The sequence below is a fragment of the Mizuhopecten yessoensis genome, unplaced genomic scaffold (assembly GCF_002113885.1).
Source record: "Mizuhopecten yessoensis strain PY_sf001 unplaced genomic scaffold, ASM211388v2 scaffold8195, whole genome shotgun sequence".
Lineage (NCBI taxonomy): Eukaryota > Metazoa > Mollusca > Bivalvia > Pectinida > Pectinidae > Mizuhopecten > Mizuhopecten yessoensis.
Genome location: NW_018407426.1, coordinates 1,140,404 through 1,153,956, shown reverse-complemented (window position 1 = coordinate 1,153,956; position 13,553 = coordinate 1,140,404). Strand labels below are relative to the sequence as shown.

At 35.1% G+C, this 13,553-nt stretch overlaps 1 protein-coding gene across 1 annotated transcript in view; it reads right to left on the bottom strand.

Annotated features, from left to right (window-relative positions):
- The window catches only part of LOC110455329 (endoglucanase 13-like), a 57,172-nt gene extending 51,221 nt beyond the window's left edge, over positions 1–5,951 (bottom strand). The window contains exons 1-2 of the mRNA XM_021505409.1: positions 5,817–5,951; positions 4,585–4,786 (exon numbers count right to left, since the gene is read on the bottom strand). Of these exons, the coding sequence (XP_021361084.1) occupies positions 4,585–4,770 (186 nt within the window). The 5' untranslated portion in view covers positions 4,771–4,786; positions 5,817–5,951. The remainder of the gene's footprint in view (positions 1–4,584; positions 4,787–5,816) is intronic.
- Between the last annotated feature and the right edge of the window lie 7,602 nt (positions 5,952–13,553).

Below are 13,553 nucleotides of genomic sequence, written 5' to 3'. Positions count from 1 at the left end.
ACGGACGACGGACGACGGACGACGGACGACGGACGACGACGGACGAAAACGGATAGCAATAGGTCACTTGAGCTAAAGCTCAGGTGACCTAAAAAACCTGTATTAGATCTGCAGCAGGTCAAGACCTGTTGTATCTCAGTGGAATATTGGACAATCTGAATTACTCTGTCATTTAAAAACAATGCAAAGTTGTTAAATACTGGACAATTTAAAGCATAAGACATTATGAAATATTGACCTTTGCAACATAACAAACATGGCGAATACGGAATTTGAGGAAAGTCGAACATATTGAAATACTGTGCAAACCAAATTATTCGAGAAGCATATAGAATGATTTATTTGCATATCTATTTCACAGAACACTCGTTAAGGTTTGTAAGTTTCCAAAGCTATATCCGCTTTCGTCATTTCATATTTGTTTTCCTCACCTTGTAACGACGTGTAATGGTTTTATTCATTTAAGCGTAAATATTGTTCCTCTGAGTAACAGACTCCATCATTTAGGTTTGTTAATGCGTCACAACAATTGCAACACAATATTACGCATTTAACAATTCACAGACGTGGTTCACCAAAGTACAGACAGAAGGATGTCATAATGACTGGCGCCATAAACATGATGATTGGCAAATACATCCAATTGGGGAAATAAAGAACTCTTCGTTCGAAAATTCGGATGGTTTGACAGGGTTTTGAAAAACACAAAAAGCTACACTTATTCTATGAAAACAAGTACTCTTTTATAATTGCAAACCCTTTTAAAACATGATTGGATTAGAAATCCTTTTGAAATCTTCAAGTAACCTTCTAATTATCTCGCCAAATTGTTGATAACCTTTTGCGGGATGTGAAATTTTCATTTACGATAATATTGAAACAGCCACGATAATGGAAAAGTCTCATGCGTTACTGACCATTAAAAAACCGTCTCTTGGGTTTCAATAAAGGTGATGTCATACTAGAGAACACATTCCGCTTTAGATTGATATTGAATGATTTCAATGCATGTTGTTTTATAAAACCATAGTCAACGTTGTAATGCTATGTATTCAAACATAGTCTGATTTGCCAACAAAGGGATACATGCTATTGATATCAGTAATATCCTATACAAATAAAGCGTAACTACTCCTTTAAAATATAAATATAAATAATAAATATTTTAGCAAATATTGTTTCTATTGCTGACAAACTTACATAAAGCCCTACCGGGCTTTATTAACGTTATCATCAAGATCAATGCGTGTTATAGGACAATGACAAAATTTACTAAAACAATCATTTCTTAAATAATAGTTTCTCTTGTTGGCCCGGACCTTAGAGCACAGGGGGTAAATGTTGGAGAAACCAGAATCTTGAAAAAAACAATAGTTAGGTAGATGATTTTGTAGCCATTCTTATGTGACCAAATGTTTCCTTTTCCGACTTGTTGTTGTTGTATTTTGAAGCTTTATTGAGGAGATCATCAGGGCTGAAATGAACCCTTCAATTTCACTTTGAGACAAATAGACCATGGGCTATCAGTTAAAAATCATGAAATGTAATAACCATATCGATCGGATATACACTTCTGAAGTTGAAATTAACATACAACCTATATGGCAACAACAGCCATTCTCCTTGGTCGTAACTTAGAATTTGCTATTGTCTTTCCATCCTGCAGTTAGTTTTTAGTTTTCGCAGTTGATTTGACATTCTCAGACTTGCTCAGAGATATATATCGATTGCTGGCAGATGCAGGTTTGTTGACCAACACTATAGGGACGTTTTGTGGTCGCCAGCATGTTATCATAAGTAAAATGAGTATTACCTTGCGTGATGTGATTGCTTTTTTAAATTGTTTAATTCTGTAGTTTGTTGTTTCGGATCCGTCGATGAAGCAGTAAACAGAATAATGGCCTTCCCGAACTACTGGTTTTATTCTGCTTTTGCCTTTTTTCTTTGTTCATATTATTTTATTGCCTTAAAAATTCTGAGGTAAAATTACGCTTTGTCGATAATTCTGTTCGCTATCTGCATACGGAATGGATACGTCATCGCTAATAGTTAGCAGTTTGAAATGTGATTTGAAAATGTGATACATCAATGTCACCTGAAATATAACTGTTTGAGTATCTATGAGTAGCAGATAACAAATGTCTGCCTGAATCACGGTGTTTGCAAATCCATCAAATACACGACATGCCATCCGGTGTTTAGGAACGTAATGCCTAGCAGACTTTAATCAAATTTATTTCTTTGATGCTCTATCGATCATTTAATTAAAATTCGCATTAACATAATAAAACGACAAGTAACATTGTCAAGACACGTGAAATTATCCTTGTCTCAAAGTATTCCACTGCTAATATAAATCTGGTCAAGCTTTCCTGCCAGTTTTTGCTACCTATCTATATCAACTGTGTTCTTTCAAACGAGAAATCCAGTATAGCAATAGCAATCCTTTTAGCAATACATTCTTTCTTGAAAATATTTTTTTCAGACCTATTCCGTATGAATGAGCTACCATACATGTTAGTAACCTGATAGAGGTGTATGAAGGAACAACTTGGTATATATTATATCATAGTATATACCTTTATTATTATATTGTTTCTTTGCTAAACTTCCTATTAATTTGCTGTGATTTGGTTGTCTTGAGAGATTTTCACCCTGACCTAATGTAGACTTCCATTTTGTGGAATATTTTTCTTAAACCATCCTCACTTGTTAAGTTAACAGTGCCAGTATATGTTTATTTATGTTAAGCTTTTTCGGGTTAGCTTCCCTTACTGTAAGTTTTGCTGATAAATAGAGTGTTTCCCGGTTTTACTGAACTTCTAATAATTAATGGCTAGTTGTAATTCCTTGTTTATAATGTAAGAAATACATTTTAGACAATATAAAAGAAGACAACAATTAATTTTCAACTTCATAAAAAACCCAGTGTTTACCATATGAATATGTTCCAAATCATCTTTTTTAAAATTATTTATCAAAGTTCTTAATCATTTTCTTTCTTTAATTAATTAATTAAATTTCAGAGAAAAAATAATTGAAAAGATGTTATTGTGTATCTTCTACAGTGTTCATGTTCTCAGTATAATCAACTTAATTACGATTTGAAGTAGGCTAGCAGATTTTTGCTTCTAGCGGTATTCCTATTTATAGCTACTACCAAGGATTATAAAAGGTTTAACAAAGTGCAACCTCAAATCTTATGAGGTATAAGGTATCTTATAAACAAATGAAGGATTTATACATCAGACCATTGATAGACTATTGGAAATGTACAAGGAAAATAAGACCAGGTGTTCCAGAACCGTAGGTGTCTTCTGCTTCATCGATGACAGCCGCCATGTAAATGTAGGTCAAAACCAAGTAATGTCGCGTCCTCACATCGAATCTCGGGTAGTGACAATATATCCACAAGATTCACTAATGAGCGTAAACACGGAAAAGCACCTTCATATCACAAAAAGGTGTAACATATTAACTGATGAAACCATAATGGCAACCGTAATATTTGTTCATAATTATACAAGTTAGGGTAGCTTGCATAACCCAATTCAACTCTGAATGTGTCTTTATCTTCAGTAAAGTATATCTGTCCTAAAACTCGTTATAAGATTTATTCTAAGAAGAAGAAAGTTCACATAAGCTGGATAAAAGGATGAAAACATGATTTAATTTCCAATTCATTATGTAGGATGTCATTGTTAAAGGTACATTTGATGAAAAGCTTTGATCAGTTTTATTATAGATATCTTTTTCTAATATAACACGTTGGTGCTACTTTCACGCCTCTTCATATGTACTTTAATGGACTCAAAGATCATAATGATAGATTATATTACTGCCTAGCTGTACGGGGTGTAATTATTTCCTTACCAGCCTAGCTATGAAACTTGACGGACCGAGGCAAATATCCGGCAATGTAGTGCACAAATATATATATATATCTCATTGATTTGTTTTTTAAGATCGCCCTTCTAATATTATCTGAAATAGATGTCGACTACTGAAGGACAACCATACAACACAGGGTTTCACAGGACGCAAGATGATGAAGAATACTGTTATATGTCCACCATCATGACGTCATTCCTGTACTTTTTCAAGGGACATACTCTTTATTTGTTCATGTTTTAATCGAGTTTTATTTCGAGTTACGATTTAGTTGAAACTTTGATTATCTCTTTGTTTTTTTATTGCATATTGGAAAGATTTTCGTATGGTCTATGCCTTTTTTTATCTGAGGTAGTTTTTTTTAAGTTAGGACTTTTATATACAGCGTATGCTTCATGTTAAGTTGCACTTTAAATACTTTTAAGAGTCGAACAATTCGTTCGAGTACAATAACAGCTTTGTTCTATCAGTTTTACATATAACCAAATCTAGGTATAACATTTAGATATTTTTTTAAATAAAGCAACATTTTCAAATGTCATGAGCACATGCATTTTACATAAAAAAAAACAACGTCAGGTCATACATGGAATGGTTTCGTGATTGAATAGAAAAACATTCAACATAACATAAAGAATTTAAAATAAAGGCAAAACATATAACGACCTTGAACTTTAGGGTGTTTATACGAACCTCAAGGGTCTGTACGGCTTTACTGAAGGACAAGTGGGCTGTCCAGCCAATGATAGCGTGACCTGGGTGGATCGTGAAGCTGCCGTGGAAACCTCCATTCCACACGCTATTAATTTGTAGGGATTGCCTCACAGCCTCGTTTGGATTTAATACCAACATAAATGTCACAACGAATATGGTCAGCATTTTGGTTGTACGGAAACTGCAAAGGTTTATTGTACATTTGAGAGGTAGTTGGGTAATTTGAATAATGAAATGTATATGGTCAACATAGTATAATTAGGAAATAAAGTATGCAGATTCCCCACGCCGGAAGGTTGGTGCATGGTTATCAGCTACATTCAAACTTTTAAAACAATGAATGCCAGGTTCACTTCCAATCTCAGGTAACAACTGTTTATACATACATGAACGTTGAAAACCATTATATTTCAATGTAATTCTATTGTGTTTTGATTATAATTGAAAATGTATAGGTTTTTGATTTGGATTTTTTTTATCCTAATAACCGCTTCGGTAAATTGCGATACTCTCTAAAAGCTTACTAAACACTTTTCTTTGCATTATTGTCTATCTTATGTGTCCTATGATCAGTCAAAACAGACCATAACAACCAAAGTCAAACAACTAGCCGCAGAAAGTTGTGTACACTTTGGAGTCGATAAGTGTCAAACAACAATTATAAATGAAATAATAAAACTAACAGTTAAGTAATTAGGGTTGGTTTAAGATTACCGTCAAATACAGATGTCTGGTTTCTATTTGCCTTTCCTTGATTCATAGTTCGTCTGAAAGACACTATAGTGTGTATTGGTTAGTGTTTACTTCTGTATATGACTCGTAGTGATCCACTGTACGTGTAGTATAGTGACCATTGATATCTAAATGGCATCTCATTTCTTTTGAGTTATAATGCCACATCACTTTACACGTAGAGCATTGCATACTCACCACTGACTTTATAAACCAACAACACTCGATAAAATATAGCTTTACAACAATGATAATTATGTTCGCTTGAAGGAAATGATACCAAATCGTTTTCTGAACATTCTCTCTTTCCAATCTTTCTTCGATTTACCGTTGTACACAGTGAAGAGTCATTTGATGGACTACTGCCAAGAGTCTACAGCTTAGTTTTATAATGATATTGCAGGACAGATTCTAGCGACCGTTCAGGATATAGAATGCAGGACAATTAGACGACTACAACCGATCTGATGTCTACTTACCTTTGTCTATATAGTGTAGGACAGCCTGGACGACAGTGACCAGCCAGTGACCAGCCAGCGATTACAATGCAGGAAAAGTTGACCGACTTTGGCAGTCCAGTGTTTTCAGTTATATTCTATTCACCTTTATCTAAACACTACTGTAACGAAGTACACTTTATTTCATGACTGACCAGATAAGGCACACATATACTTGCAAGTGTCAGTTACGTATTCAAGGTTGGTTCCGTTTAACTTTCGTCAGTTTCACGTATTAGTTTTATGTATTGCTTTGAAGAATAAACGAGTAAACTAAATATAAAAATAAACATAATATTTCAGAAAATTTGAAATATTTGAAATGAATATCGTAGGTAAGCAGTATAGTAATTTACAAGTAATTACACTTTGTCGTCAATACACCAGGACAAAATCGGAACTTACATCGATATTAAAATATATCAAAAAGAGCGGAAGAATCGAAACAAATTGTGACATAATGAACTACAAATAAACGGTTAAAAAAATGACACGTTTTCCTCAAGACAGCAGATGTTAGATTCTAGCGAAAATTGAATGTGTTTTATTGAAAAGCGTGGGCAGTTTTTTCTATTATTAAACGAATGTAGGAGGTTCAATAGCACGCTGTCATAAACATGCAACAACTAGCTCATCTTGTAATGACAGGATGTGATAAATATTCTTATTCCTACATAACATGAATAGGTTTACGCTTGTAACACAACGGTATGATAACCACTGATAGTGTTAAGGTTACATGTAGGTTTGTAACACAAACGCTAGGATGACCATGGTAGCTTAAGTCTCTAAATGAAAGATTCAGATAGAACATACTAGATTGGTTGCCGAATGGCTATTATAGCTGAGTATGGTTTACTAGTTGTTGCTCAATGGTTATTATGATAATTGATAGTGTTAGGTCTACAACAGAAAGATTATTATCACAATAGACATTGTGGTTAAAAAGATGTTTAAGTCATGAACTGTCCCATTTTTGCAGTATAATGATTATCAAAGAAAGTTCTCTACGGTCAACTGATAGATACCGAAAGGCTCAATACCTTTCCTCTAAACATGCTTGTCGATACAATCTTACATGTACTTGGAATTTGGTATAAAAGTTTTGCAAGCCTATAGACATACACAATATGCATGTGTATGACTGTTTAAATCGTGAATGCAAAGATAGGACACAGGGATCATGAAAACAGTCTTAGCGTGTTTTTCGAATTATAAGTGTCTATTAAATAGAGTTTTTCGTGGAAATTATGTAAAAGTTGATGAAAAATACACATCCATTGAGTGTACATGAACAAGCATTCAAAATAATAATTGCCATGATATCGCTGTCATAATATGTGTTCCTGTAAAAGTTAAAGTACTTTTGATATATTATGTTCATCAAATTTTGAACTGGCTTTGATTAAATGAAAATATCATAAACAGTTGTAAACACCTCTCGATCAATCGAAGCAAGAAAAAAAAGAAATATTCGTGTTTCTATTTGTACCGTATCATGTATCTTGCTTTAGAGATTTCCGAGTCCAGATTTATAGCTGTTGAATTCCCTTCAGGCCAGCTATCCGATACAGTGTATAGTCCTATGTGTATCGCGGTGATAACAAATGGAATAATAAAAGTCAGTTAAGTTAATTACGATCAAAGTATATCAAAGTTGCAATATGGTTGAAATACCATGCCGAAGGCACCAGGCAAAGTATTCCGCCCGGTCATATTATACTGACATCGGGAGAACCAGATATTTCCATTACCCAAATGTCGAATGTTAATCAAGACGGACTCTCTAACCAACTACGATACCTGATCAGTCTAGTTCCGCTTCATTCCTCCCTCATTAAACCATCTACTGAAGCCCGAGGACACAAGCGACCTTCGACCACTTTCAGTGTGTATATTAAGCCGGGAACCAAATACAACAGAAAAAGAAGTAGGCAACGCCAAATCAGAATTCGATCCCAGGACATCCGAACTGTAAACGGCCCCTTAACAAACTGAACTGCCTGAGCCACATGGTCACGCTGAAAATAATGGCATACAATGTATTGCAGTCTTTAAATAAATTTAATCGGTTATATTCTTTTTCAAAACTCAATTAGCAATCAAGTCAGGTAAACCAACAATACCCCTTTTCACATTATTTAGAATCATACCATTTGATTGATACCCTACTTTTTCACATCTTAGCAATCAAGCTTGGCAAACTTTCGCATTTGTTTAGATTGTGAAGCAATAGGCTGATTGATGCATTTATACTGTAATATCGAAATTGTCGCGGAAATCGTTTTCCTTTGCCTTTGACATTATTATATGCTCTCATTCATCTTGTGTTACGTTGTGGATAAGATAAAGCACCTTGTCTATGTTAGAGATACATTGTAAAGATCCAATATGTAATCCGCGTGAAAATCGATCGATCAGGACTAGAGGAGTTATCTTATGTCATTTCCAAACACTTACCATACGACATTCATTAATTGTAACGCCGTTCAAAAATCTTACACGATTTAATCAATGCTTGTGTACTCTTGCAAAGAAAAACGAATATACAATAATTATATTAAAGATATCAAAATCCCTATCAAGAAGTGATTAGGTTATTTTGTATTCTTGCAAGTTTTCGCCTTACACGGAATAACAGCCTTCTAGTTTAATTTCCCCCTCCTTAAGCACGATGATTTCTTTCTTACGCACAACTTGGTCATAGGGAGTACTTTATATTAAGGAATGTAAAGTATAAGGCTAAGTAACACATGCCTGATACTGCTCCTGAAATAGCACTTGACACGATCTCCATGTTAATGAGGAACCTGTTTTTTTGGGGTTTTTTATCTAGTGTTTTTCTTATTAAGGAATGATATAAAAAAAAAAGCATACGAAAAATAGGAGATGTATTCCCATTGTTAATTTTAAATAAATATATCAATAAATAAATAATAATAACAACGTTGAACAGGAAATTCATGATGACCTCTTCCGCCTTGTCGTCTCTTCCGTTCCTGTGACATGCACTGTTCAGTAGCATCGCTGCTGTTGATTTGAGATGATTCGTTTTGTTGTAACGCTGTGATATCTTTTCTGTGTTAATTGTTTTCATTCATGAGCATTTTTTCAACGGCTCGTTCGAACAATTACTTCAAAAACCCGTAAGCAAAAAGGTATTACACATTTGGATTTTTTATCAGTTTGTCGCATGTGATATCCAACTGCTTTGTGTGTCACGCATGTCCTGAAACCAGCGTACTATTTGTATTCAGAACATAAAGTTCCATGTATTAATTGAAATATGAAATAAATAAAAAAAAGCAATTATAATTGTAGCTTATATGTGACTTGAGTTACAAAATGAAGACATTGTTCAGCACGGTTGGCATGGTCTCTTAGACATGCTAGCATTGAAGGACGCCAGAAGGAAATTGTTATTGTTATCATACATCTCGTGTTAAAGTTGATGAAGTACCGCTGTTTAGTAGACGTACATTGTAATAATTCAAGTTAACGTTCTCATTAATATCGATCTTGGAGGAATTGAACAGATATTACATTTCAGAACAACAAACACAAAACGTTAGTTCGTAGGTCGTCTCAAAGCGGTTCACAAATTATTTCCCGTTGTTACAGGGCCTCTGCAACCAGCTACTATCTTTCTCAACCCCCTGATGAGGATATAGATAGCCGGCGCTGTCATATCGGCGCTCACAGCTAGCATTCAACAGTTTTAGCACTGCCCAACCACGTATTCATTTACAGCTGAGTAGACTGTTAGTAACCCGCAACCCTGCGGTCACGAGCCCGGCGTCTTCCCACTAGACTTCCGTGCCTCCTACAGCAAATCGTCAAATTTGAATGACATAGCTATATCTTGTTGTTAGCAGTCCCGTCCTGATAAACTCAGGAATAAATTCTTTTTCATATGAAACAAAAGCAAATCATCCAAAAGAGATGCACAAGTATTCTCCAGTAGTAATTAATAGTCAGCTAGCATATCTTGATACCGAAGTCAACAACCATATTGTCAACAAGGAACTTAATCATTCACAAAATGTCATCTTCATTATATTTGCTTTTGGATTTTTGCTGTGCTTTGCACAAAATAATAATAATTTTCAACCTGATATAATGATACTCCAAATGGAAGTTAGAAGCTTGGATAATTTGGTTGAACAACTTGAAGAGCCAGCTTTAAATATAAATCTTGGACAATTTATCATATCTATTCTTTTATTTCTTCTTTCCTAGCACACACACATTTTGGTAACCATTCCTTCCGAGTGGCGCTTTTGATGTTAAGCTCAATGAAATAAAACTTGTGACATTGCTGTATAATTTTTCACAAGCTTCTATGCAAAACTGGTTTGGAGGGTTGATTGCCACCAATGTGGGTATATAAGCAGCCGCTTTGTGAGTAAATGGCGTTTTTCAGCAGATACGGCTTCAACGAGGGATAATTAGTGGTCCTGTAAACCTGGTGTTCACGTCAGTTCTTCTCACAGCAGCTGCAGACAAATTAAAGTAAGGAAAGTGACAATTAAAGATGCAAGATGTACTGCTTTAAGCCAGCAACAATATGCAAATAATTAGTTCCTTAAGTTTGCAACGATTGTGTGTACGTCGAAAGAAGTCATCGGTAATGTCGTTCGTATTTGGTATACATATTTGTATAGTAACGTGTGTAACCTAATGTGACTATTTTGGTGATTGTTAGAATGACCATTTTATCAAATGCAGATGAGCGATAGGTTTGGCAAATATGTTAGACATTCTTAATGAAAGGATGCTGTTTTCTGCAAAATATTCGGTTTGTCCATGGTATCTTTAAATTGGCAATTCTTAATACCAAAACCAGTTGTGTTCCAACAGAATTATATCTTCCAATGAAATGGGATTTGTTCCATCATATTTAACAAAGGATTTTGTATGTAAACTTTTATATGAACGCAATTGTGTGATTTAAGGAATCGAATTATTTAGGAAAAAACTATGATGACGCACGTACGATGTGAACACACAACATACATGTAGGAAAAGACATGAAAATACGATTCCAATAACAAAGAAGATTGTCTTGGGTTAGAGTTAACCTAATTTTGTCGATTTGTGGGATATAAGTGTAACTTTTCGTCGAAGTACGACCGAAACGTTTGAATGTAACATTTTTTGTGAGGCGGAGTTGTTCCCCTTGCCATAGTAAAAGCCCTATGAGTTTTCCTCGAAAAAACCCGTTTTGGGTGCCGGAGCTAGAAAATATACTTATAACATGTACACCAGCACTGATTACAGCTGAATATTTCTTGTGTGTATTTAGACCTAGGAATAATGAAATAGTGAAATAGATGTTGCTTGAAGAAACCGATAGTTCTCTTTTCACCATTAAACTTTATTTAGATCAACAGGAAGGTGTTTTGCAACGGACAACGTCGAGTCATTGCAGTTATTGGCGACATCACTTCTCTCGTGGGCATGGGCAAATTGGTTATTTTGTTGTCGATAACCACAGGCTGTACACGTATGTGTATTGTAAAGTTATCGTTTCCAGCTTCCTTAACAACTGACATGAAAGTATGGTCGGTAATGTAATCAACTCAAACTCTCATTTATTTACCACTGTGTCAATACAATAAAAAAATCCAGCACTTAAAGACTGAACGAAAGGTATTGATCAGATAACAAGACAAAAGACAAAAGAAAATACGTCATGATCTACCACAAAAGTAGTTGTAATTCCCTGCTTAACTTTCAGCATTGTGTTATGTGTGCCATGGGCATGGTATTTCAGTGAGTTGCTCTATAAATTCGGCATCAGGTAAGACTTCCGGTTAGCGCCTGATAAGGCTTGCTCCCGTAGGCTACTGCCACATTTTGTGCATTTCACGAATATACTTATTTACCAACACTGGAGTTTGCCATATTAACATTTGAATAGCTCGAGATCATTCTCGTCTGTAATAAGAGCTTTTAAAATTGGAACTTTGTCGTCAATTTTGGCTTTTATTTCGTATATCAGAGGACATAACTTTAACCGCTGGGCGAGTTGTCTACAAACGCACACTCGTCAAGGTGTTATTCTGAATTTCTAGTCAGTTAATATAACATGCCTTTTTTAGTTAAGTATTTTTGTATTTATTTAACATTTCTTTCACATTTGACTTACATTTCACGCTTTTGCAGTTATACAAGAACCGTAATAATCATTTGTGGTCACTTATTTTCTGGGCTTGGATAGACGCCATCTTTGTTTTACCGTCAATTTTTGCTTCATATATCTGACCCATCTCGGTATCCTCTCTTAGCTTTTGGTCATTCTTGCTAATATCATTTAAATTGTTTGAGATCATTCTCGTCTATAATTAGAGTTTTTGAATTTGTAACTTTTACTTAATTTTTATACGCCCGTCGAAGACGGGGACGTATTATGTTATCACCTGAGCGGGCGGGCGGGCGGGCGGGCGGGCAAGCGAACGATGTCCGCTCGATATCTCGAGTAATTATTAACGGATTAACTTCAAACTTCACAACAAGGTTAATTACCATGAAACCTCGGACAAGTTCGATAACCGCCATTATCCGACCATAATTTGTGGAGTTATGCCCCTTTATGGACTTGCCGAAACAGTGTCCGCTCGATATCTCGAGTAATTATTAACGGATTAACTTCAAACTTCACAACAAGGTTAATTACCATGAAACCTCGGACAAGTTCGATAACCGCTATTATCCGACCGTAATTATTGGGTTATTCCCCTTGGTTTCATTAATGCGATGCATGCGTTCGATGATGTTGTATTGCACTCATTGATCTACCAGTTATGTTGAATGATTTCTCTTTTAATATCAATTACTCACAAATACTTCATATATTTCAATCATACAAACAACTGCTCCTTCAATGTGTGACGGGCGTATTATATACCGCTCGCGGTAACATTGTTGGATTTTAATTTTCGTGTATCAAAGGACAGGATTTTAACCGCTGGGCGAGTTGTCTACATTTTGTTGTGACGAAGTGACGTCTGTAAACTAAATTTATCATTCATATCGTACTTTTTTAAAAACATTCTTTTTCACATCTGACTTACATAATACAAAAACTGTAAATCATTGTGGTAAAAAAAAAATCAATCAAAAGAAAATAAGAAAAATAAAAAAATAAATGAATCTGGGCTTGGATTTTTGCCCCACATATCTAAACCATCTCGGTATCCTCTCACGGCTTTTGTTCATTCTTGCTTATATAAATGCGATCATCTGCTCGTGAAACATTATTGTTTTTCTTCTGGAAAGTTAATATATAATTGTTAAATTAAATGAGACTTACCTGTAAGTTGAAATTTGATGTCAATTCTATTCTCTCCTCTGCAGGTACATAGGGGTTACATGAGATGCGTGCGCATGCGTACAGTCATAATTCAAAGAAGTGAGGAAACACTTAATGTGCACTGGTAAAAAAACCAGTGCACCAGACTCTGGCAATAACTAAAAAGATCAAGAGATATTTCACTCCAACGTCCCAGAGTTAAAACCTCCACAATATATATAAACTAAAGACAAAGGGAGGGTAATAAAAAGGGTGGGATGTAACCCCTATGTACCTGCAGAGGAGAGAACAGAATTGACATCAAATTTCAACTTACAGGTAAGTCTCATTTAATTTAACAATTCTGTTCCCTTCTCTGTCGGTACTAGGGGTCACATGACATGTTCAAAGAGAGTGTTTCCGAA